At 48.3% G+C, this 25,318-nt stretch overlaps 11 protein-coding genes across 11 annotated transcripts; 5 read left to right on the top strand and 6 right to left on the bottom strand.

The window, feature by feature from the left end:
- Window positions 1–10: 10 nt before the first annotated feature.
- Window positions 11–1,510, bottom strand: PHATRDRAFT_47347 (predicted protein; the record flags this gene model as incomplete). Its single annotated transcript, XM_002181502.1, has 1 exon — window positions 11–1,510. The coding sequence occupies one exon, from the start codon at window positions 1,508–1,510 to the stop codon at window positions 11–13; it is 1,500 nt and encodes a 499-aa protein (XP_002181538.1).
- Window positions 1,511–2,168: 658 nt separating this feature from the next.
- Window positions 2,169–2,924, top strand: PHATRDRAFT_37533 (predicted protein; the record flags this gene model as incomplete). The annotated part of the gene is made up of 1 exon (XM_002181675.1): window positions 2,169–2,924. One exon carries the CDS (start codon window positions 2,169–2,171, stop codon window positions 2,922–2,924), a length of 756 nt encoding a protein of 251 aa, XP_002181711.1.
- A 1,061-nt stretch (window positions 2,925–3,985) lies between these two features.
- On the top strand, window positions 3,986–4,954 carry PHATRDRAFT_37532 (predicted protein; the record flags this gene model as incomplete). The annotated part of the gene is made up of 1 exon (XM_002181674.1): window positions 3,986–4,954. The coding sequence occupies one exon, from the start codon at window positions 3,986–3,988 to the stop codon at window positions 4,952–4,954; it is 969 nt and encodes a 322-aa protein (XP_002181710.1).
- Window positions 4,955–5,014: 60 nt separating this feature from the next.
- On the bottom strand, window positions 5,015–8,000 carry PHATRDRAFT_47346 (hypothetical protein; the record flags this gene model as incomplete). The annotated part of the gene is made up of 5 exons (XM_002181501.1): window positions 5,015–5,781; window positions 6,120–6,148; window positions 6,240–7,663; window positions 7,733–7,813; window positions 7,968–8,000. 5 exons carry the CDS (start codon window positions 7,998–8,000, stop codon window positions 5,015–5,017), a joined length of 2,334 nt encoding a protein of 777 aa, XP_002181537.1.
- Window positions 8,001–8,058: 58 nt separating this feature from the next.
- PHATRDRAFT_47345 (predicted protein) lies at window positions 8,059–9,503 on the top strand (the record flags this gene model as incomplete). The annotated part of the gene is made up of 1 exon (XM_002181673.1): window positions 8,059–9,503. The coding sequence occupies exon 1, from the start codon at window positions 8,238–8,240 to the stop codon at window positions 9,501–9,503; it is 1,266 nt and encodes a 421-aa protein (XP_002181709.1). The 5' UTR covers window positions 8,059–8,237.
- A 1,058-nt stretch (window positions 9,504–10,561) lies between these two features.
- PHATRDRAFT_54726 (anti-viral guanylate-binding protein) lies at window positions 10,562–12,661 on the top strand. Its single transcript, XM_002181672.1, has 2 exons — window positions 10,562–12,140; window positions 12,223–12,661. The coding sequence occupies exons 1-2, from the start codon at window positions 10,624–10,626 to the stop codon at window positions 12,473–12,475; spliced, it is 1,770 nt and encodes a 589-aa protein (XP_002181708.1). The 5' UTR covers window positions 10,562–10,623; the 3' UTR covers window positions 12,476–12,661.
- On the bottom strand, window positions 12,636–14,582 carry Rab6 (predicted protein). Its single transcript, XM_002181500.1, has one exon. It carries the CDS (start codon window positions 13,486–13,488, stop codon window positions 12,778–12,780), a length of 711 nt encoding a protein of 236 aa, XP_002181536.1. The 5' UTR covers window positions 13,489–14,582; the 3' UTR covers window positions 12,636–12,777.
- A 1,307-nt stretch (window positions 14,583–15,889) lies between these two features.
- On the bottom strand, window positions 15,890–17,168 carry PHATRDRAFT_47341 (predicted protein; the record flags this gene model as incomplete). The annotated part of the gene is made up of 1 exon (XM_002181499.1): window positions 15,890–17,168. Exon 1 carries the CDS (start codon window positions 17,114–17,116, stop codon window positions 15,890–15,892), a length of 1,227 nt encoding a protein of 408 aa, XP_002181535.1. The 5' UTR covers window positions 17,117–17,168.
- A 398-nt stretch (window positions 17,169–17,566) lies between these two features.
- Window positions 17,567–18,148, top strand: PHATRDRAFT_37525 (predicted protein; the record flags this gene model as incomplete). Its single annotated transcript, XM_002181671.1, has 1 exon — window positions 17,567–18,148. The coding sequence occupies one exon, from the start codon at window positions 17,567–17,569 to the stop codon at window positions 18,146–18,148; it is 582 nt and encodes a 193-aa protein (XP_002181707.1).
- A 905-nt stretch (window positions 18,149–19,053) lies between these two features.
- PHATRDRAFT_37524 (predicted protein) lies at window positions 19,054–20,697 on the bottom strand (the record flags this gene model as incomplete). The annotated part of the gene is made up of 1 exon (XM_002181498.1): window positions 19,054–20,697. One exon carries the CDS (start codon window positions 20,695–20,697, stop codon window positions 19,054–19,056), a length of 1,644 nt encoding a protein of 547 aa, XP_002181534.1.
- A 245-nt stretch (window positions 20,698–20,942) lies between these two features.
- On the bottom strand, window positions 20,943–24,920 carry PHATRDRAFT_37523 (predicted protein; the record flags this gene model as incomplete). The annotated part of the gene is made up of 1 exon (XM_002181497.1): window positions 20,943–24,920. The coding sequence occupies one exon, from the start codon at window positions 24,918–24,920 to the stop codon at window positions 20,943–20,945; it is 3,978 nt and encodes a 1,325-aa protein (XP_002181533.1).
- Window positions 24,921–25,318: the final 398 nt, after the last annotated feature.

Raw genomic sequence — 25,318 nt, 5'->3', positions numbered from 1 at the left:
TGTGATATGTCTATACCTTTGCAATCCGGACACAGAGCTCATTCACATCGATGCTAGGACGAGATGGTCGATCGTCCTGATCGCGTGAGCTCTCAGCTGGAAGGTCTACTGTTGACGGCTGCTCTTCATTTTCCGTGGTACGACTCTTTTCAGACGGAGACGTCTTAAGCCGCTTTCGAGATCCTATGGATAAACTGTCATCATCAACGCCCAGGCATTGTTGGTCAAGGCATTCCCGTTTCACTCCGGACAAATCAGACACAAAACTCTCATTTTCCAAAAAGTCGATGTCTTCTTTGTCGCCACAGGTGTTATTCTTGCCCCATGGTGCGTTCTTTGTCTCCAAGGAGAATGCATCACTGGTTTTGTCCGAAGTTTCAGTACTTCTTTTGTGAGACAGCTCTTCACTCTTTCCCCGCGCAGGAGGCGGAAGCATCTGTGGATGCTCGGAACAGGTGTCGCTGTTGTTAGCTGCGCTAGATCCGTTCGCTGAAGTATCTGAAGAGGTACTATTAGGAAGCATCTCTCTCACAGATCTTTCGCCTGAACCTTGCAGCACCAACAGATCCGTCGTATCGTGGTATGAGACTCTCGACGGGGTCGAGTGAAGAAGGTTAGTGGCTATTTCGGTGGCTACGACAAGGGCTTTTCGCACCACAGAACGCGCTTCAGTCATCATCGACTTGAGCATGGCTGACGTGTCTAGTTGAACTTCGATTTTTAACAGCTCTACCGGACCTGCTATGTGATTGTTGCCGACAAAGCTTCCTTGAATGGTTCCTGGAGCTTCAATCGTGACGGTCATGAAATGGCCCAAAACATCGAGATCAAATACTGCTTCCATAACAATAGGTAAAATGTAGTCACCTTCGTCGACACGCTCGGAGAAAGCCAGAGCACGAAAAGTTGTGACGACAGCTGTGGGATTGATTGGAGTAGAAGACGCAGCCAAAAGACCAACGAGGACGCGGGAATGTGCGTCATCTTCCCGATGCCTACTTCGACTTTGCCTTACCAAAGCGGTTTGTGAAGACCGCAATCGTGAATCTACCAAGGATAGGAAAGATCGACTGAGATTCCACAATAATGTGATTGGCAAACTTTTCAAATCGGATCGGTGAACACGTAAGGGTGTTCCAAGATTCAAAGCAGCGGCGTCTTCTACCAGCGGTTTTGAAGAACGCGGGAAAAAGGTCGGGTCTTTTTGTTTCAGTTGCAGCGATGGCACACTACAACATAGGGCAGCAGCGTCGATCGATCGGGAGAAAATGAAAGGGAGCTTTTCAGATACCGACTGAAGCGGCTGCTTTACGGTGCCGGTGCTCCGTGATACATTCAAGGCACTAGAGAGCAACGACGTAAAATGGCCGATCACCCGGCTCTGTGGCGAGATAATGGCCCCTTCCAAGGCACTATTCATTCCACTTTCATTTGCACCTGACGTTCCAATTCGCTTCTCGTGTTGCCGGGCTAGAGAGGTTTCTCTGTCTGTGAGTTTTTGTCTTCTCATTATTCGCGTTCTGTTGCGCTGAGCCGAAAGCTCGTTGCGTCCTTGAACAATCGGGTCAAGGGAGGTCAATTTGCATAGTTCCTTTTTTCGCGAAGCCAATGGCTCGTAACTGGATGTTTGAGCTGACTAGAATTAGCAAGCTGGTTCATAGACATGCGCAACACATGACAAGGCATACAGTTAAAGGGAGTATAGCTGTTTCTGTTTTCAGAGTCCTTAAATAATTGCTTCAAGTTGAACAAAACCACGTCAGGTGGTCGGCTTGATTTACCTGTCTTTGGTCATGCGAACATCTATGATGACCACGTTTTGAACTTCAATATCAATATCGCCACGTCAATTTATACTGATGACTTATCCGTGATCCGAGAAAACATACGGGATCGATTGTTAAGCACACTGAGCGAGTGTGAAGAAAATGAAGGACTGGGAACGAACGATCGACAGAAAACCTCGTCCGGTCAAACTGTTCACCCAGTGGAGGATTGTGAGGTCATGACAAAGCTCGACATCAACCGATAGCCATCACTTTAAGGGAGACACACAGTAGAAGTCGCAAAGGATGGATAAATATGTCGGTAACGAATTCGGGATATTCGTTGCAGTGTTAGCAGTCGTGTTCCTTGCGACCGTGATCGTCTACCAAAAAGTTTTGAAAATGCCAACTCTAGACCGCGATTCGTCGTCTGAGAATCGGAGAAAGGAACTGCAAGCGTCAACTGCGAAACAAAAACAAGATTTTGGACCTAGCGTAGGCCCAGGGGACGTCTGGGAAGAGCGGCGTCGCAAGGGAATCGTCAATTCAACCTCGACCACCAAACAGTCCGAACACGACAAACCGTTTGGTTCTAGCTACTATTACGCCCACAACAATCCTGGAGCGAAAGGGGGGTACAGCGATGGATTGTGTATAGAAGACTACACGATGAACGGTCCGCGACTACTTAGTCGCGGCGGCCAGTCAGTTGGGGATCGCTCTACGATCAGCAGCAATAAGAATGGCAGCCCATCGATGCAGACTCAACCATCGGAAGCATCAAATAGACAAAAGCCATGTAGCGAACGAAGGACACGGCAAATTACACGCTACTTATGGGACGACGAAGGTGATGAGGATGGTATCGCTGTGATACGCGTGGACAATTTGCCCGGTCCAACGAGTGCCACTTTTATTGACTGGAGAGATGCCAACGTTACGGAGGTGACGGCTAAACTCATTGGCGGTGGCGGGTTGCTGGTATCCGGTACGGACAATGCCGAAAAGGTAGAGTATCGTCTCTACGTTAAACAGCTATACGGACCAGCGGTTGCCGTGAAAGCGGTAGTAAAATCGAAACGACTTTTGGTCCGTATCTACAAGAAAAAAGACAAGTCGAATCTAAAAGCTTGGCCGCATCCGCAGAAAAGAATGTAGGGTAGCTTTTCGTGATGATCGCACAAAGCCTGCAAGCATACGAATGCTCGGTGTAAGACATGGTTCGGTGTGATTTTCGATTCTGAGCAGTAGATATGGTCGTAGATTAAGTGTTTTGATCCAAACCCTTATTTCAACGAATAATGCTAGACAAATTTATCATTGTCTTGAAGAAATTATCGCGGAATGTAAAGAATAGTTTGCTACTGGTGAAAGAGATTGGCAGAAACACAGACTTTGATCTCAAAAGCTTCTTTTTGCCATACTAATACTCACAACGAACATACTCTTCCTGTATGCTGTTCAGTTGAGAGCACCGCAGCGGTGGCAATCGTATGGCTTGTTCCAGAACTGAGAGTACAAACATAAAGCTATGGAATCAGGTTTCCGCAAAAATCTGATCTTCTTGAGTCATTTGCTTCCCGACATAGAGATGAAATGCGTTTGGCTTCGTGCTCGTCTGCGTCACCTCTTTTTTTAACCAGCCGTGTGTGTAACTGTAGCTGGACGAACAATTGGTTGACACTCACTGTCCAGGAAACAAATTTTGTGACAAGAAATTGTGAGGATAGACGTTACACGTTGGAAAACCAAAAAAAGTAAAAAACCAAACGAGAGCAAGATAAGGAAGAAGCACCCGGAAAAAGAAGTGCCTCTTCAAAAAATGCGCATACCGATTATTGATAAACGAAGTTTGACCTTGACAGCACAACTCTCCGCTTCTGACCATTTTCGGAAAGTCAGAAGCTACCCAGATGGTATGGTCGTATTCACGTCATAAATACGTCATCAACAATTATATGTTTAGGTCGTACTACGTGACGTGTTTGCATCTCTGTCCTCGCTGATGACAGCGGAGTGACCACACTGCTTATTTTCCACCGTAACCTCCGGAGGAGCAAAATACGACGAGGCTGCAGCCGCTCCACAACACGTGAAGTGCCCCCCCTGTAGATTCTTTCCGCCCAACCGTTTGAAGCGACGAATACCTACCGCAACGAAAGTACGCTGCCACCATGATGAATTCTAGACGCTCAACAACTATCAAATCAATTGGCACTATGAAAGAAACAAGATCACAAAGGTTATCGCTAATGTCCGCCGCTCTCATATTGACGTTAAGCTTCTTCTCGACGGACGCTTTTCTCACTGGTGGTCTTCAATCGTCTGCTATCCGACATTCACGACTCGATCGCAGCGCGTTCTATTCTCCAACGTCTCTCAATATTTGGTGGTTCGGAGGCGCCGAGTCGGAACAGACAGCACAAGGCGATGACTCGTGCGAATTAGTGCCCGTCCGTATCGAACGAACGAGCGGCAATTCTCGCAAAATTTACGGCGAGATCGTGGCACCAGTCCCACTGAAAGATGTCTGGGCGATTCTTACCGATTACGATCGATTGTCAACACATGTTCCCAACTTGGTAGAATCTCGGATTGTTAGACCTTTGTCGGGAGGGGAAATGGGGGATGGCAACTTTCAGTGCCGTCTCTTTCAAAAAGGTGCCCAGAAGATTGTCGGTTTCGAATTTGGAGCCGACTTGACGATGGAAATGAAAGAAAGCATCAAGCCAGCACCAACAATTCTCCCTTCGAAGCCCGATGCTACCCGGCAAGATGCCAACGGGGCTTCTTATCCCGGAAACGAAAGACGAATCCAATTCAAATGCTGTGAATCCTTCTTTTTCAAAGAATTCGATGGCGAGTGGAAAGTAACGGAACGGACGGGTGAGACTGGACTAATGGAGACAGTTCTATCATACACGGTCGATGTACGACCTAACGGACCGGTACCTGTGGCTGCTTTGGAATGGAGGATTCGAGAAGACGTGCCGACCAATCTGCGTGCCGTCAAGCTAGCCGCCATGACGGTCGGCTACAAGGGCGTACAAGCCAGTCGCCAACAAGGCATGCAACCGGCATCTTTTGGGAAGAGTTACCGACGAAACGGTGCTCGACCAGGCTTGATTGCAGATCTGCGTGTGCAATGGGAGCCGGAAGAGACTATGGCAGCTTACCTGAAAGAATAAATCGCAATCGCCTATACCTGCGCTTCCTAAACTATGTAGAAAAGTGACTATTACTTCATTCTATTCTTTGTCCTCAGCTATTATTTCTTCTTCCCATTCTTCATCCGGGAGATACATTTTTGAGATGTAGGCCATCTCTTCTTCTTCCGTCATACCCCTGGTAGCCAAAACTTCGGGGTGGGATTCATCGACTCGTCCTGCCGTACCCATAAACCGATCCAAAGCTTTCCGTCGCTCGTGTGCCCAAGTTCTTGTCACTTCCATGGCTTCCCCCAAGGTCTGGCATCTGAGCGCGTAGAAGATGCTGGCCGTGAAAAGACCGAACGTTCCGACACTCGCCAGCGAGGCAACACTCAACGCCCTTGAAGCCACGGCCGACGCTACGGCTCGGCGCACATCTTCCTCGGCACTTTTGATATCGGCAATATGAACACGTCCTCCCGTTCTTTGCTGCAAAATATCCTGCACCATACGTTCCAAAGGGCGTCGGTAGCCACGGTAAGCGCCGACACAGAACGGTAGACTCGCAAACAGAAAAAAGTGACCAGGATGAATCGACACAGAAGGGAGACTCGGTACTTGGTTCATCCACCTAGAATCATTTGATTCAACCTGCTGCACTCTTCCGTCTGAAGGCGCTGCAGGACCTGGGTAGGATGTCTCTGCGGTGACCGAAGGTGGATCCACCATGGTCGTGTAGACTAGATACGGTGCGGCGAACTGGCTGAACGAAATTTCTGGCCCTTTTGTGTGTCCAATAAATGTGTTTTCGTCCAACGTCCAACGACACCGAATTCCAGGGCGGAAGAAGGCCAGAAGCGGAGATCCTAACAGTTACAGTAGTACAAGCTATTCGGGCACGCACACCTAGTAGGTAAACTAGCGCGCATTACCTTGCTGCTATGATGAATAATGCCGATTTACACTTAACATAGGTCATGTATACAAACCTGAGTAGTATTGAAAGTAGTATGGAAAACGTGTATCACGATGCGCTCCAAAAAAGAATGTCGATGTACTTCTCCAACATTAGCCTCGACTCTTGCCAATACAAATCCAATGCAGATCCCCTGAAGGAACGCTCGTAAATCGCTTACAGACAAAGGCGTCACGATGTCAACCCCCGAGGCTTACCGTTAGTCATCGGAGACTTCGGACCGTTGACGGGCCAGTTCGGCGTACAATTTCCAGTCACTATAACGCCACAACAAAAGTCAAGCATGAGCATGAAGGTAACCACTGTTGTACCATTACCTTCAGCTTCAATCCCATCATCTCAACGTACCTTGTGAGCGTCACGTAGCCGTACAAAATAGATAGGACGGCGTATCCGGAAGCCATGCCCCAGTAGAGACCCACCAGGTCGGACCGCCAGTAAGTCGTCAACAGAGCAACCGCTGGTACCTGAGCGCCCCAACTGGCCACAAAACCGAGCCAGAAAACCTCCTTGGTTCGTCCCATGGCGTAAGGGATTCGTTCAATGGCCACGGACAGATTCATGAGAACTAGTGTGACCATGAACGGCCATTTGGCCTCTTCAAAAAGATCCAAAAAGACCGGATCGTTGGTAAAAATGCGACCGAACCATCGAATTTTCCAGACCACTCCGAATCCGATAAACGACAAAATAGCCGCAGACATATATATTCCCACTTCACCAGCCTGCTTGGCACCGTGGTGGTCCATATTTCCAAGCCGCATACTCATTTTGATTCCGGCGGCACTGGAGAGCGCGTTGACTAAAATCAAAACAATCCACATGATGCGATACGAAGTATTGAAGACGGCTACTTCTTCTTCTCCCAGTTTAGCAGCGACGGCTCCCACCACGGCGACTCGCCAAAAGTCGGACGCCATACCCAAGGCCGCGGGAAAGTAGAGATCACTGAAAATCCGGACGCGTTCCTTGGTCATTGCCTTCCAATCCCATCCGCCCCAGCACGGTTCGTGTAGCCGTTTGATGTATATGTAAAAGAACCAAAGCACAAAAAGCTGTACGTAGACTACAATAGAAGTCACGGTCGGGCAAGCGACGAAGCCAAACCCGTCCCATTGTGGAAAAGGAATACCGAGCACGAAAACCAATCCCAATACGAGATTCGCCAACATGGCGAAGGAGGACGCGTTGACTTCGGGTGCCATGATGCGTTGGGCGGAAAAAAATTGACTGAGTTGCGCAAAGGCCAATTGTCCCGGAATACTCCAGGCCAATATTTTGGCGTAGGATCCCGCCATGTGGGCAATTTTTGGATCCGAGCCAAAGGCCAACCACACGTATTCGGTGACGTACCAGGACGCAAAGACCAAGACGCAGACGCCGCCCAGGACGTAGTAAGAGACTTGGAGGTATACTCCGGCAAGTTTCGGATTGCCGGCACCGACGGCGGCGCCACAGAGGATACCGAGAACCCTTCCCTGTATGAGAACGGCGGAGCACATGGTCCACAAGTCCGACAAGGCGGAGGCTGCCAGGGCATCGGCCGATACGTGTCCCAACAAGGCAGAGTCGGTGGTCTTCATACCGACCCAGGAGAGCATGGCGAGGAATATGGGAAAGCCGAGGATCAACGTGTCTTTGACGTCCGACCAGATGGAATCGTCATCCGAAAGCGACACCGGCGTCTTGTGCACGAACGGCTCCGTTTCAAGACCTAAAGGGGGCGCTGCAGGTGACTCGGAATCTTGGGTCATGACGAACGCAGTGCCTGACTAGGAATTATAGTAACAACTAGATTTGCCACGACGTGAATGTGTGAATCTACCAATCGAAGGACTGACTGTGAGAAAGAGGTTATTACCAGCTCGTCGGGTCGGACTCTCGGCTGCTTTGGTCGTTTGAAGCACGCGCAGTGATCTCTGCTATTCTCATGGTAGCAGGTGACACACTGTGTGAAGCACTTGGAACAAAGCAAGCCGAGCCCGTTGACAGTCAATGGGTAGTGTTCCTTTCGTGTCTCTCTAGAAATAGAGATTTGAATACCGCATGGAGCTGTTACGGGACCTAAAGACATACCGGGAATGAGTACTTCGTTTCTTGTGAAGTCATACGTGACTTCACAACGAGTGGGTCCCGATGCGGGGACAGTTCTCCGTTCCACCACACATTTTTAACCTGAAGTAATTGATTCTCTTACTGCAATCACTCGCCTTTTCTACAGAGCAACGGAGATAGATCTCTCTAGACTCCCAACGGTTGGTCGCACCGATTGTCGTTTGTGAACGCGGATCCAATATCAGGTCGATACTGATAACGTTGGCGTCACAAAGCGCCACAGAATGATCGATGGTCGGGCACGAGACGACTGCTTGGCTGCTGACTCTCTTCGGCGGTGCGTGTGCATCGTTGGCCTGTCCAGGTATCACTGCCTTGGCGCTCCCGCCGGTAGCCGCAAACCCGAACTTCCAACGGAATGCAGCGTTACGCACGGTAGCTTGGGGCGCGGACGAAGTAACTCCTGTGGCCGTGAACTTCACGGAACAACCCTTGACGTCCGCACTCCTCCATGTTAGTTACGACGGCCGGCAATTTTATGGATGGAGTTCGGGCAACGATCCGAAAGATCGTGAGTCGAATGCCGCCAGGCCTCGCTACTCGACCAGGTCTCGACGCCGCCGACGGAATCGTGGCAACTACGATGGTACGGTACGATCCGTACAGGGAGAAATCCAGTACTGTCTATCCAAGGTGTACGGCAACATTGATCCCCAACGAGTCGTCGTGGAGGGCTGCAGCCGTACCGACAAGGGCGTGCACGCCCGCGGTATGATGGCGCAAATCTACTGTCTACACGAAACTACCTCGCCGAATGATGATCCCGTAGTGGATTGGTCCATCCCGGGAAAGCGACAACCTCACCCGCGCAACGCTACGGATACGTCCTACTTTACGCAGCTCCCCATGAACCTGACAAAATTGGCCTTTACGCTGAACCGTATGTTGCCACACGACATTTCTATTATGGGGATTGCCCCAACGCCTCACCCCCACGTTACCGGATGTAATCCTGCGATCAGTGCTCTGCCCTTTCACCCGACGTTGTCTTGTCGCCACAAGACCTACCGGTACGTCGTTTCCGTAGGCACACGCGCGGATCCCACAAAGCGTCTCTATGTGTGGCATCTAGATCGAGCAATTTCTACCTTTTCTCTCGACCAAGCCGAGCAAGCCTGCCAAATACTGCAAGGGTCGCACAATTTTGCTGCCTTTCAAGGTGCACCGCGAGGCTCGGACAACAAGATCAAGTTTACAATGAGAAATACGACTTGTCAGCTCATTAGCATTCGTATACAACACCAGAGTACTTGGTTGGATACTGAAACGTACGTGGTGTCCGTCACCGGAGACCGATTCCTCTACAAAATGATCCGGTTTTTGGTAGGCACTGTGGTTGGCGTGGGCACTGGTAAACTGACTCTGGACAACGTCGCAGCAATGCTTCTCACGCAGTCGCGGAACAATTTGCAAGTGGAGTGCGCGCCGCCGCACGCTCTTGTTTTGGAACACGTCGAGTACGACGCAGCAATCGACTGGCAACCGGTTCGTAGTTGAAGGTCAGTGACTGTCGATTGTGCCCCCGTGTGTGTTATAGAGCCAACGTGGTTTTACAGGAATCAAGCAACCGCTCACAGCCGGCCATTTCCTCACCATGCGTGTCCGGCTTTGGTGTGTAAATGCGACAGTAATGACCAAGCTCGCTAGCTTTGACGAGTGACTCATCACGTACGGAGCTTGTAGCTTGGCAGCATTCCGTCCCTTTTGGTAGCAGTTTTTTTTTGCACCCATGCTCACAAACAACCACTTCTTTATTGATGACGTATAGCAGGTAAGCCACTATTTTGCTCCGTGAATTCGCCTCCTTTTTCGGTTCCGGGTCAAACAAATGTCACACCCGGATACCTTCATGCGGATGCTAGAGGGACTGTAGAGGTTATTAGCATCAAGGCCCACGGAAACGTGTTTTATTACGCGTTTTTCTTTCATGGATTGGTAACACTTGGGAGTGCAGTTTTTGCGCTTCCTGCTCGGTTTGCCTTTTTGAAGGCAATCGAGTCCGTCGCCGGTCCATTCCACGGCCCGATTGTCAGTGCCCCTACTACATTTTGACAGCACATTGCGGTGTTGTAGCGGCAACTTGTGTCTTACAATTTTCTTGTTTGCGGTGCATCCAATTAGGTCGAAGATAAAAATGCCGGGATTCTGGATATTATTTTCTCCTGTCGAGTACTCCCAAGTCTGGTTATTTGCAGTTATAGCTTCTTCGCAACCACTCTATTCACAGCTTCTTGCCTCATTGTTACCAGGATGAGGAAGCACTCCAATCGTTAATCAAAGCAGGCTTAAATTCATTGACTAGCACTCTTCCGGAAAATGTAACGGAAAGCTATTGAATACCAATGGTGTTCTTGTCTCTCTCGCTAGGTTGGAAATTCACACGGACAGTTTGGGATCGTGTACGGTTTGCTTTACATTCCGTATTCCGGTTTTTACTTCCAGTTTCTCTCATTCTCGGTCTGTCTGCCTTCGTGACGTTTTCGCTAGCGTAGGACGATGATGCGAACGACGGAAAAAAGTAACGTGATGGGAATCAAATCATCGTCGCCGTCGTCGATGCCGTTCTCTGGAAAGACTTCGTTGTACATCCACGAAGTCGGTTTTGGCAACGAAAAAAATGTCAGACACTGACGATTCTGGTGTCCTGGTGGAACACGAAACCAAAACGGGAGATCAATCCGCTCCGGCGGTTGTGGTTTCCGACGACGAGGTAGAGGCTCTCACTGTCGACGAAAAGATTGATTCCGGTCCGGGCAAAGAAGAGGACGACGACGCTGCTGCCACAGACGACGAAGCAAAGCCTCAGGCCCTCCAAATTGTATCGATTGGGAGTGAAAAGGATGCTTATGCGTTCAAGTTTGAAGAGGAAAAGTTACAAGCGATTTTGTCGCGAGTTCCAGTGGGATGGGACGTTTCCATCGTCTCCGTCGTCGGCGCCTTTCGAACGGGTAAATCATTCTTGTTGAGTTGGTTTCTGCGGTACCTTTACCAAGTGCAAGCAGATCAAAAAAGCGATGCTACAAATACAGAACCCTGGTACGAACGCATCGAATCGCTAGGAAACGAAGGGTTTGAATGGAAGGCAGGCAGCGATAGAAATACGACTGGTATTTGGATGTGGAGCCATCCTCATTTTATCGAAACCGGGAAGGAACACCCGACCGCGGTTCTCTTGGTCGATACGCAGGGAATGTTTGATCACGAAACCACCATGTCGTTGACGGCATCCATTTTTGGTTTCAGTACACTGCTGAGCAGCTATCAGATCTACAACGTTGACAAGAGGATTCAGGAAGACAACTTGCAGCAACTGGCACTCTTTAGTGAATACGCGCGAACTGCCGTCAATGACGGTATTGAGGAGTCGAAAAAGGAGGGTGACGATAACGATTTACCCAAGCCCTTCCAGAAAATCGAATTTTTGGTTCGAGATTGGCAGCACTTTGAAGATGAAGAAGACGACGAGGATTGCGAAGCCATGGAAAAGTCCATGGAGAAATACTTGCAAACGGCAATTGCTGACCGTGATGCCAAGGATCTCCAAGATACACGCCAACAGATTTTGTCGTGTTTTGCAAACGTTACGTGTTATGGGCTCTGCCATCCTGGATTGGCCGTTACCAAAAAGAAGTTTTCGGGTGACGTGGAGTCAATTCAGCCCTTATTCATGCACCTATTGGATCGATATTGCAAGCGAGTATTTTCACCAGATAACTTGGAAGCCAAGGTGATACATGGACGAACGTTGAGTGCAGCTGAACTAGGAAGCTACATTCAAGCATACGCGGATATGTTTGCGTCGGGAGCGAAGTTTCCCACGGCAGCTACATTGTTGGAAGCGACGGCGTCGGCCAACAATACCAACGCAGTTCACCTCGCGGTCACTGCCTACAAAGAAGAGATGGATCGAATTGCCGGACCGCGCTGTAGCAACTACGTTCGACCGGAGGAGTTACAAGAAGAACACGGTATGATTCGCAGCAAGGCATTGACTGTCTTTGAGTCCGTCGCCACATTTGGCAGCCGAAACAGTATTGATCAAGCAAAGGGCAAATTCCTCGATCAAGTCGAGGATAATTTTCAAGTGTACGAATCACTCAACACGGGACGGAACCCGCTAGCTGGCATGGAAACGTAAGTTTTTTTAAGAAAGAGAAGCCGTTCGTTGTATTGTTGCATTTGATGCTGAACACTCTCTTGTTTTCGACACGAACAGATATTTAATTCCTTTGGCCATTGCTGCGGTTTCGGCGATCTTGCGTTGGTTTACCGATTTGACCTGCTCATCGCACTCTGCCACGTGCCGAGCTAGCTCCGAGGTCCTGCATCACATTTACATGGTCGTCTTTTTCTTTCTACTTATTGTTGGCGCAACCAAAGCACAACAAATTAAGCAAATCTTGACACGATTCCGCACCGCCTTGGAAGTCATGTCGGACGGAAGCTCCAAGAATACCAAAAACGACTAACTGTAAATGTTACCGGTGTCAAAGATGAGACGAAAGATTATTGAACGCCAAATTGGAATTGCGTAGAAACGAGACCAATGAAGCCCGTCCAGTGCACCGCCCTACAGGAAGACAAACAACGAGTATAGGCGAAATCGCCGACGTGCAAAACGACGTCAATAACTTAAAAAAAGAGGTCTACAGTCGATACAAATCTGCTTGGGGCTACTACAAAGAGGGATCGACAACGAATACCGGAAGCATATCGTTTCGCTTACGTTGGCAGTGAACGTGGATAGAGACAGAGGTCGGCTTTGCTGTCTCTAGCATCCACACGACTTGGCTTCATCGATGTTCGCCGGTGCAGCCGACAATTTAATGTCCACCAAATTTGCCGAATTAGCGTTCGCGTTGGCACCGTTGCCGTTGGCTGCATCTGCCGTGCCGGGCAAGGCCGTCGCTAACTTACGGAACAGCGATTTAACGTTGTAACCGGCCTTGGCGGAACACTCCATAAACAAGAGTCCATCCTTCGTCGCGCGCTCTTCTCCTTCCTCTGTCGAGACTTGTCTTTTGTCGTTACCGAGATCGGTCTTGTTCCCTACCAAGCAAATGACAACGTCATTCCCTCGTTCGGCGCGGACGTCTTCCACCCACTTTGCCGTGTTGAGGAAGCTCGAGCGGTTGGATACATCGTACACCACCACCGCTACACTAGAATCGCGAATATAGGAAGGAATAAGGGAACGGAATCTTTCTTGCCCTGCGGTGTCCCAAAGCTGGAGCCGGACCGTTCGGTCCTCCAAGTACATGGTCTTACTGAGAAAGTCGATCCCAATGGTTGCTTGGTAGTGGCGATCGAAATTGTCGTACATAAAGCGCGTAATGATCGATGTCTTTCCGACCGACTGATCTCCTAGAAAAACAAGTTTATATTTTGCCAACGGTGCCAAGGAAGTAGAGCTTGTGGGTCGTTTCGCCGCAGGGGCGGGAGCTTTGTTCGTAGGGGCGGCGGCAGGCTTGGAATCGCTCATTATCGGATCCAAAACAAGATATTCCTGGATGACTAGGGAAAATATCTCACGATCTACACAAGGGAGGAGTGGCTTGGTGGACCGAAACACTCGGTCAAGGACGATAATCACCTGGACAGGAAAACAGGCGTGCGTACAAGAGTGAGAGCGTGGAGATGCGACGCAACGGCCGGGAGCGCAATTTTTTGTGTATATGGTACGGGAAGGGCCGTTACGCTCACAGTGTGCATTTTGGCTCCCGCTGCTACTACAGGGATGACCGAAAAATGACTGCCAAAGAACCCGGAAGAAATAGAAATCTTCCAACGACACATTTTGTTCGAACGACGGTACGTCGTCGACGACGACGCATTGGCGGGACCTGTTCGTCACGCCAATCTTGACTGTACAGACGATCGTCCATTGAGAGAAATTGTTTTAGCTGACGTGAGACAATACATACCAAACGTCGTAGTTTATTTTGGAGCAACCTTTCGAACGCAAACACAACAATGGAGCGTTGTGGACAGCGGATTCACTGTTACTGTTTTCATTCACCAGCCCACACGACTTGGTGCGTTCGTCTGCCCAAAAATATGCCTTCGTGTCATACCTCGTGTCGATCCTGCTACTCCTTTCCAGTTACATCACTGGGAACGTCTACGACGACGGACAGACAACCCATGTTTTCATCGTAATCTTCGTTGTCAAATGGTGGGCACCTCCACATTATTCTCGTTTGGATGGTTTTCTCTGGATCGTTCTTTCTCTACCGGTAAACACCTTTTGCACCATGTCAAAACGTAAGCGAGATTCCCCGGTGAATACCGTCTCGTTCGAGGCACTGATCACTCCAAACTTCGAAGAGCTTTCACGGCAATTTCCGGCCTTTGGCCGTGCCTACCACAGTGTCCAAGCATCGCAAAAGACCAAAGGAGGTCCCTTGTCGGCACACGTCACGCAAGACTTTACGATTGCTTTGACCAAAGCTTTACTACACGTTCACTTCGGTATCGCCTTGCCTCACATACCGGATGATCGACTCTGTCCCCCCGTCCCCAACCGCTACTTCATGGTGCGTTGGGTCGGAACCGAGTTGCTCCCACTCCTAGCTTCGACCCAACACTTCGAGGATCATCGAGGACGCGCAGCAGAATCCTTTACCGGTTTAGATGTTGGTACCGGTTCTTCTTGTATTTACCCATTACTGTTCCTTGCGTCAATGCCGTCCACGAAAATCTACGCTACCGATATTGATTCGCTTTCGGTTGAACTTTCTCGTGCTAACGTGCAAGTCAATCGTTTTCAGTCCAGCATTCAAGTCCTGCAGGTGCCGCCTTCGACACAGCAACAACGTCAGATTAATACAAAGGAAACTTTAGCGGATCGAGGTCCGCTGTGGCAGAGTTTGCTGGCCATCGCAACTGCTGCACCTGCGTTCGGTATAACTTTACAGCCTAGACTCGATTTTTGTATCACCAATCCGCCCTTTTACGATTCCAACCAACCTTCAGAAGAATCCCAATATACGGCCATGCGAACAGGGGATGGGCGACAGCGTACACACATGACAGCCCACGAAGGATCCTACCCTGGTGGGGAGGTTGGTTTCGTTTCCGATACGTTGTTCGATTGTCTGCAACTCTTCCTTCAACAAAGAGTTGAATCGATTCCTGGTTGGACGTGCTGCATGTGTGGCAAGAAGGAATCGTGGATCCGTTTGAAACATATCGTGACTGAAGCGTTGGGTCCTGCACACGTCGTGGCTACAGAGTTTGGTCCAGGTCACTGGACGCGATGGTTCTTGGCGTGGACTTTTCTACGACCCAAACTTGATTCTCCTTTAGCTGTCGTATCCGAGGAACCCTGGCAATACGACGTTTCTATTGATTTACGAGAGACACCACAACCAATGGACGCGGTGCTGGAGCGCATGAAAATGTACTTTGATACTTTATCTGGGCTGGAAACCACTTGCCGATTTGGTCGCGAGGGCAACACCAGCGACTATTATTTCACAGCAATAGAGAAATCGCCTTCGACTGAATGGACGAGAAATGAAGCGTTGCCCGACGATATCAGCGGCTGTTTGTCAGACATGAGCTCAGCTCAGCGACTAGCGTTTCTGCCTTTACAAGGCCACTTCGCGATCTGTGTCAAGCTGACGTTGGGTAGTGGACCTAGCAATAGGACGGTGCAGCTTTCTGTGAAGGCGTTTTGTCATTCTTCCTATGGCAAGAAGGTTATAGAACGCCTAAGGAATCATATGCCGGGAGAGATTACTCGTACGAATCGTCGGTGGCGGCGAATTCTTGAGCGTGACGAGAAATGCCGTCACACCGGTGTCTCTGAAATGGATGAACGATAATATCGCGCATGGATAGCGAATATAATGCTTTGCTATTAAATGAAACCGCTGTAGCTATATTGCAGGTATTTTGGCGGATCTGATGTCCTTGACAAATTTTACGGCACTCTTCACTCCCAGGCGTTCGGCGAGCATCAATGGAACAGCAGAAGAATAAACGTGGGTAACTGCTGTTAACACTGATGAATGATCGCTATATGGCTCCAACAGGTTGACCCCAAGTAATATGTCCGACTTGCTGGCATTCTTGTCGGAGCTGTCGTGGTACACATCGCCACCAACGGCTCGGCTGACCAACATCCATGCGCCGTCGTCGAGCTGTTGCGCATGCAGTAGCGTCGTGGCAACCATGACTTTGGAGCCAAGCGGTGGCTGGGTGCGATTCCGGACAATTTTGGAGTTATTGTCTTCGGATACCCATAAATCTTCCCTGCCAATACTCCATGGATTGTACGTCGTCACACGGGATGAATCCATGAGCAAATCAACCATTTCTACTGGGGTCATTGGTACAACTGAACGAGTTTTGATCCAAGGTAAATTTGATCCATACCCATCTCTTTTCGATTTACCAGTCCAGGTTTGAATATCGCCAGCAGCCAAATCCATTTCTTGTTTGTCGTGGCAAGTCCACGCTATCCACGTGTTCGACGTGTCCACTCGAGCTACCTGCTCACCCATAACGGCCAAGTCCTGCATAAGTTCGGGATGTTCCTGAAACTCACGTCCCGTCAGCCGCTCCCACGTTGCAGTGTCAATGATCGGGTCCGTAATGGCAGGTAATACAATTTCTTTTACGTCGGCACGTTCCTCTTCGGTAACAGTCCGCCTACGGAGTCGTAAACTAACATGCCGTGTTACAGGACGACGGGCATCATCGGTAAGATCGTCGGAAACTCGTTCAAGAGCAGATCTTGCGACGGTCTGGCAAGTGTCAGTGGCTAACGTGGAGCTGGTGTCTCGTCGGACGAAAGGCTGTAGCAGACGATTGATCGCACTCATCTTCCGAACCTGAGTTTGCAACGAGGACGGGTTCGATTTGTTGTCCGATAAAGCAACATATTGGCTATCTGGATGCCCATTATAAGAAGGACGCCGGTGAAACTGATGCTCGGCGATGTCTGTCGAGCCCCTGAGTGAAACGAAGTCGTCGTAGTAGGAGCTTCGACGAGGCGGGATTGATGCGTGGGCCGGCGAAATGCATTGGAGGACCCCCAGAAGGGCTAGAAACGAGATTGTCGGCGTTGAGAAAGCCTTGGTGACATATTCTGCAAACGCCATGACACGGAAGAAAGGAATCCGCCCTTCTGTACTTTCTAATGTGTCTTCCCAATGGCGTTTTTTAGCGAGAAGGAGCGGGTTTGATGTGGATACCTTGCTTTGACTGTGACATCCCTGTGTTCACAGTCAATCGGCATCGTCGCAACTGGATGGCTTTCTGTATGGTGCCTTTTAACGTCGTTGTTGATACAGACCAGACATAAGTGAGACATCTATTGATTATTGTGGTTGGATATTAAAATTTACCGATCATGCATCATTGGATGTCCTAGTCCCATTGTGTATCAGGATGACACTACGTGGATTTTGCCAAAACAGGAATCGTCCGGTATCCTGGCTATCAAACATCGTACCATAATCGAGGAAGCTACGCGTCTGTTGCCTGGAAAGCGACAAAGCAATTTGGTAGAATTGCGACGAAGTGCTCTGGTGCGTTAGTGCCTAACGAAGATGACTCTTCTCGGTATCGCCGTTCTTGGTAAATCCAACGAACCTTTGTATCTTTGCGACTGTCAAAAATGTATCGAGACTGGCAATGAATCGTTGATGGAAACTGCAAGTGTTGTAGACGACCCTTTCGGTTTCGTGGAGCATGGCAAAAAATTTGGTATGGCAAGAAGTCTATCTCTGGATTCCCAATTTTTAGTACACAGTGCCTTAGATGTGCTAGAAGAAAAGCTAGGGAAGAGCAAGCCGGATGGTACGATGCCACTTCGGCGTGGAGTGGAGGGCGTGGCACCAATCTCGACCCGCTGGACCGGAAAGTTGCTAGAGGAAGGCGATCGCATCGTGTTTGGACATCTCACAGCGACAAATATTAAACTACTGGCTTTATGTCAGCATCCATGCAAGGAATCTTCGGTAAAGAATTTTTTGGCAAAGCTCCACAACCATTACATAAGCTACGTGATGAATCCAATCCTCCCGATCAATACCTTTTTCGAGAACGGCATCATTCAGTCCAAAGATTTTGATAGGAATGTACGAATCGCTGTACAGGAATATCATAACGTAAACGTGCCGCTGCTATAACAAAAAACTGGTCGCAGTTTCGTGAAAGATAAAACGGCTATCTTTACAACAAACGAATGGGGCGGGAAACCTGACCATGGCGGGAAAACACAAACTCTGTAAAATGTTGGTACGTTTTGCATTTACGCTTAACCATAAACTCGAAAGTTGACTTGTCGCGTTCCTCTTTGTTCCGGTATTTCCTCTTTTGGCTGCTTTGGGGGATACGCTTCGTTCTGGTACGCTGTCTTTCGGGAAACAAGCTGTTTTTAAATGGTGGTCGGCTATATAACTGTGTAGCTTTCAAAAGTAAATGATTCTCTTCCGCTTCTGAAAATAGCTTCTGTTCAAGTCTATATCAAATGTTGACATCGACGTTGGTCAGAAAGCGGGGTAATTGCCAACAAGCACAAATTTCACGGATTGCGTTATGTTCTACGTGTCCCTAAGAGAAAGGTTACAGGGGCTAGAGCTTGCCTCGACAGTCCTGAGCCATTTGTTTTAAAGTGAAATCAATTTCCGTTTTTTCACGAAGACTTCACGGGACTATCTAGTTGTCGAAGCCTGTCTGTTCAGTCTCTTATTATGGGCATAGAATAGTTTCGGGGGTGCCTACCAACGAATATTTTGCTTTTTGTATCCTATGCTGTCTAATAAAGGAATGCGCGACATTGTAGCCTTATATCTGCAAGAAGCAAACGATGCCGTCGCACTTCCTCATCCTATCGATTGCGTGTCCAGTAAGGGATTCGATATTATATGCTGCTGTTGATAACAGCTCTTATATATCGCACCCCGCAAACAAAAAAACGCTCATTGGCGTATTTCGAGAACCTCAACACTCTCGTAATTCTTTCTGGAAGACTTGTCCTAACCGTAAATTCTTAGAGTGTCGCTATATACATGTGCATATACTGTCAACGTGACTAAGAATTTGGCCAGCAAAAGAATGATGCCATCTGCTTGTTCATTTGCTCTATTGGCGTAGGATCAAGGTAACCAGGATGAGACAAGGCTGCAGCATCATGTTCAGGTCCCTGTGCGACGCCGGCTGCACAAGTCATTTGCTGATTCTGCAAAAGATACGCATTTGAGGACACAGCCGGACTTTGCTGCATCATTTCTTTGTGAGTGATCGGCTGATTTTGATTTGCTTGTAAATATCCGTATTGAGAGTGCGTCATCGACTGGTGCAGCGGCGGTGTCCCTGATTGATGCACGGAAACTTGCGTAGGTTGCGTCGAATAACTCATCCAATTAAACTTGGCCGGCAGTTCAAATTGCTGACCCTGCTGTTGCTGAAACGAGGCGAAATGACAATTATGTGAAGGGAATGACTGCTGGACGTGCTGCTTTTGTAAGGGATGGTATTCAACACGCGATTCATTGAAAGATGCATGTGTGGGTGATTGTACCGGATTTCGGAAAGAATGCTGGGAAGGAGAGGAGTAATGTGACACCGAAGACCGGCTATTGTTCAATTGCTGAGTTGTTTGTGAGTTCCTCGAGCCCTTTTCGAATTGGGGCATTACGTTGTATTGCATGTTTGTTAGAGTGTGATCCATATTTTGCATTGGGGCTGCGTGGTATCCGAAACGATTTTGTTCGCTAGTGCTTGCAATAATACGCTTTGAAGGAGAACCTACCATCTCATATTTGGATGTAGACCTCTGTTCAGGTATTTGACATGGTTGGGGTTGGAACGTATTAAGAAATGGTTGTCCCGGCCACTCAAATCTTCGTTGGTAGTCCGAGGCCAAGCCAGAAGGTACTTGGTTCACATTGTTGGTGACTAGACGATTGTCATTGGAAGACGTGTTCACTGTCCTGTCAAATTCTCCCCTTGGTATGCAGGGGTTATTAGAACCCTGAAGAGATGAGGTGGCATGCTGTAGTCTGGCATTTTTTTTCGTAGCGACAGTTGAAGCAATTTGTTTGTACTCTGCGCGTGTGGGTAGGGTTGTTTCAGGATATGATTCACATTGTGCAACCTCCCTCTCGACTTGCTTAAACTGGTCCAGAATTTGATCATCCGATACCTGAGTGCCAGTTGAGATCACTATCGATTTCAGCTTGTTTGCGTGGCAAAAACGAAGCCTTTGCAACTCCCTCTCCAGTAATTGTGTGTTTGGAAGATGTTTCTGAATGAGTAACTTTACGTGATTCCTATGCAGTAGCAAGAGAAGGGAGGCCTCACTAGCGATTGTTTTCTTTGATAGACAAGCAATGTTGAAAGAAAATGGACCTGTCCCGGCCTTCTCTGCACACTGATACGGGGCTCTTCTAGACAAAGATAATCGATCAGGAGGGTCAATACCAGAATCTTGAGTTGTTGGTGCACGAGCTACGGGAGCATGCTTCTTCCTTAGAGTTGCATCGACCTTTCGATTGACGACAGCCTTTGACTTGTTGTGGCCAGCCTTGGCGGTTTTTCGGAAAACAGCCTCTTTTTTACCCTTGACAGCAGCTGCGGAAAATTGACATTTTATTGAATCAGCTTTGGCCTTGGCCGTTTTTGCTACACTTTGCCGCTCTTCGCATTGCTGGATCAAAATGGTCCTTCGAGACATACGTTCGTTGACAAGAACAGGAAGGTCGACTCTGAATGAAGAGAACCACCGCCCCTTTTGTTGAGATTTATCTTCTTTTACGAGGTAGAATTCGATACCATCTTCAATATCACGGTGAGAAGCGACTACGCGAGAAGTGGTGTTGGCTTTTCCTGACGTATACCGCTGCCCCATCACCACGCATTTTCGGATAGTCTTAAAAATAAATGTCAACGTGTTAGATGTTGCTAGAAGTAAGAGTATGGCTAAACATTCCGAGCACCCACCCCAGTATCCACGAACGTTTGTAGCATTCGAAGAGAATAGCTGAGCTCCTCGAAACTTGCGCACAAACGGGTGCGCTTTCTCCAAACATGGTAGTGCGACATTTGCCCTACTTCGTAGGAAGGTATGTACGTGACAAAGGGAGCCCGCAACCCTCCAGCGCTTCGAGCTAGACTCCGCACGATTGACGGAGACAGCGACCCTACAGGATCAAACAACTTTCGACCAGCGACCGGCCAGGGCATTTCTTTGATAAATATAGGATTTTGTTGCTCCACAAACTTGGTGACTTTCGCTCGCTTCCTGGCTTCTAGAATTGCTTTTGCGCTGGTTACGCTCTTTGGGTCAAAGTTCTCCAGTTGTGCCTTGTCAGGGAGGCCTCGATCAAACCGCCTCCTCTTACGTAAAGGCTTCATAAACAGTTCCTTATCAGGCAAATCCACGACCAGTTCTTTTCCACTTTTTTCGAAGTTGTGCATACAAGAAGAGCTTCCAGGTGAATCTGCCGACTCTCTCTTTTCCCTAAGGTGTTCACGTCTAGCAAACGTCCCTGGAGTATGACCGTTCACTGATAAACGCTTCGGTCCAACATTCATGTTTTTGACGGCTAAATGGGGGGAAGAATTTTCGACTCCTTTCTTCCGTTTCGAGCGATGGATAGCTTTCGCTACAAGATCTGGTCTATACTCACCAACCCAGTTACTAAGACTTTTACCTTCCTTCGCAAGAAGACAAAAGATAGCAGATGGGGGACATCGTTCCCAATGCCGATTCAAAGACTCTAATGTAGGGTTGCTATCCGGACATATCGGAATAGCGTCGCTCATTTCCTTGGAAACAGCTGTACCGTTTTTGGCGTCAAAGCCTTTTACCTTGACAGCGTGGTCAAACCATGTCTCCAGGAATGCTCTGGGGTGAGTAGCATCTACGAGTTTGACCGCTAAGTTTGATAACCGTTGGGCAGACTTTGCCATTTTAACATTGCGAGCCCAGATAGTTGTACCACCTGTTGCACTCCGATGAGTGCCCCAGAATTCGTCAAGGAGGCAGGCTCTCCCTAGAGTAATCTCGAGAGACAACAAATATTCTCTGATCATCTTGAAATGGTCGAAAAGACGGTTTCGAAGCAATTTTATGACCGACATATCGTTCGACATGCGGCTGTCAAGTCTCCGCGACACTTCCAGGTAACTAGCCGGATGACATTGATGCTCGAAGTCGAAAGCGCTAGGCTCAACATCTTTCCGTATAGGTGGAGGATACGGTGCCAAGCGATATTTGCTCAAATAGACTGAGGGATCGTACAGCTCAGGCAGTCCAGAGAAATAAGGAGCGCCACTTGCAAGGATGTAGTCTTTATAAAGGTGGCTTGGATCGTACGGTACCTGGGCAAACGGCCAAGAGGACAAAATTTTCGGTGGTAATCCTAGAAACATGTGTCGAACACGTGCAAGGTTCAACACATTGACATCGGCATTTGCCCCACGCAAGGCGCGACCAAAAATAAACCCGTGAACAATCAAGAATTCGGAAGGGTTTTCTGTTCTGGAACTGACACATTCGAGCACTGGAGGACATAGAAAATTTGAATTTGACAAAGACTGGCAGAAGGGCTCTGTGAGACCTTCAAACAATTGAGGCTCCATTTTTAAATCCTCCTTTGTAAACCACTCAACGCATTCCTTTCTGACATGTTGGAATGATCCAAAGCTGGCAGGATCTACAAGTGTACATTCAGGGCAATGCCAACGGACGTCAGATATTTCCTCATTTTCCGATATGCCAAGGCACTTCTTATGGTAGCTGAAAATACATCCGTCACAGCACAGTAGCTCGCCTTCTTTTCTACAAACAGCGCACACATCCTCATTGTCTGCGGCCTGTGATTGTGCAACTGAAAGATTTTGTTCGCAGGTAAACCGAAGTGTTGAATTCGACAAGTGTCGCCGTGCCATTTCTGCCGCTATAACATCGACCGATAGCAATTCGTCGATCAGAAATTCAAGAATCGTCACTTTGTCTTCAAGAGGAAGGCTAAAATATGATTCACCAGAGCGCATCCGAAGAAGTGGTTGAAAGTGAGCCCACGGATCGCCAACATCTGAAAATTTATGTGACTCCGTGCTGCTGCCTGAGAGCTCAGATTTGCCACGCGAAAGGCAAGAGGTTCCTGTCTCCCTACTCTCCTTTTCTTCATTGGGTTTTAAGGCATGCTCTATGTCCCTGGACGAGTCATCATCAGTCGTACCAATTCCGAGTTCACGTGGCTCATTCTTACAGGCAGTGTGTTCCACATTCGTATGTTGCTTTGATGTCTGAACCCTTATTGCTGCTTTACTATGGATGTACCCAACTGATTGGGGTGAAGTACAAATTTCATTCACTGTAAACTTGCTTGAAGCGTCGTCTTTGTTCGACTTGCATCTGGCGCTATTCCCTTCTTCCGATAGAGTAGGTTGAAAGAATGAGCAATCAGCCGCGGTTGAAGCCATTATGGTCGCAAGTTCGTTGTGTGCGTGATCATATTTGAATTGGTCTGCGCTGTACGTCTTTTTAGCAAGGACGTAAGCTATCTCGCTATCACATTCTGAGCTGTGCCTGAAGGCGACTCCATCATTCTCAATTTTCTCTTCTTGTTGGTGCGAACTTACCTCGTTTCTCGACTCAGAACATACAGGGAGTATCTGGTACACGCGCCTTCGATCAGGTTGCCGAACATCCGTGGAAGAAACGCTCGTGTCACCTTCTATCGAAAATGGAACAGGAGACCCTGGGTGCATAGGGATACAAGAAGAGCCACCGAAGCCCCCTTCTTCATTCATTCGATCCAAGGACCTTTCCAGCCGAACTTCGAGATCATGAACCGTTTCCTCTTTTTTTGTCTCGAGTAGAGTTGGTGGAAAGGAACTTGACAGAACTTTTCCCGATAAATAAGCTGAACACGTTTTAAGCCCTATTTTTGTGCCATTGGATGACACGTTTGAATACTCATTATGCAGATATGTTTCGTGTGCGGTGGTTTCATCTTGTTGCATTGTTGCCATTTGGGCTTGATCTTGCAAAGAAGTGTCATGTACTAGCGACCCCGATGCCGAATATGTACAACATTTTGTCGCCGCGGTGAAAAACGATGATTTCCGCTTCTTCATTGGCCGATCTGACGCATCGAAATCTTCATCTGAATCGGCTTGAACAAAGTCATCTTCTGCCATGTATTCGTCCTCGTCATTTTCTTCCTCCAAAATATTCAAATATATGACTGATGGTGAGTCAAACGATGTTGGGCCGACGGAGCAATCAAGATCCTCGCCCTCTAGCCGATCTGATTTGATAGATGATGTATCCAGATGACGCACGTCTACATAATCGGTTGTGTCAGTCATTGCAGTGTGGAGGATATCAGCAGTCAAATGACAATAATCGTAGTAAAAGATTGGCCATGAAAAGGTGTCCAGAAATTCCAAATTATCACCAGCTCGCAAAGGCCAACGCAATCCATCCAATTTTCGCTTCTTCGCCACAACTTGAGAAAATCCCTTACCCCAGTGGTACCCCATACGTAAACTGCCGAGTAAAAGACGAAGAATTGCCACATGAATTTGCCCTAGCAAACGATTCGGATAAGGGAGGTTCAGTGCTCGTAAAAATACATTGGGTGTGAAGGGTGACAGCCGCAGTTGTATACTCAAAGTTCGAATCAATGAGTAGGCTGCCAGAGCTCGGAATGACAGCTCGCGGGGAAAACCCTCTGGCAATTCAGATGCTGGAAAAGCCAGCTCATCATCCGAGGATTTTTTCTCTGCATGCACTGTTGTTGGAGTGTAAGGATTAGTCTCGCCGTGCCCACTGGGATGTTTACGAGGATGTGTTACAGCCTTTGGGTCGTCTGTGTGGGGCAGAATAGGCGGCCCATTTCCCTTCCCGTAAATTGAATCTTGGACGTCAGCAATCGATTCCATCGAGCCCTCCAGAATTGCACTGAAGGGAAAATCCCTTCTGGATAGAATGCTTCACAGTCAATAGACGACAAGCTGTACAAGACCTCTAAATCAGCTGTATTCTCTATAGGTTGGTTGCTCTTGCGTTGGTGCTGCAATGTCCGTATCTTCACAAAACCCTACCAGGACGAGGTTTGGCACCACAAAGGTGGACTGTCTGGCAGACGAATATCGATCCAGTAAGCACTTGAATTGCGTCCCCATTACCCTTCACATTGAACAAAACATCAAAAGCGCGGATGGAAAGTTACGAGGTGCCGTGTGGCAAATAGTTTGCTGCTGTGCCATATTGTGAAGGATCACATTTTGTTCTGAGCTCCTATCGACATGATCCGCATAATATTGCCAGTAGACTAATA

This window comes from Phaeodactylum tricornutum, chromosome 13, assembly GCF_000150955.2.
Source record: "Phaeodactylum tricornutum CCAP 1055/1 chromosome 13, whole genome shotgun sequence".
NCBI lineage: Eukaryota > Bacillariophyta > Bacillariophyceae > Surirellales > Neidiaceae > Phaeodactylum > Phaeodactylum tricornutum.
The sequence above is the reverse complement of the archived record's forward strand: the minus strand, read 5'-3'. Positions and strand labels throughout refer to the sequence as shown.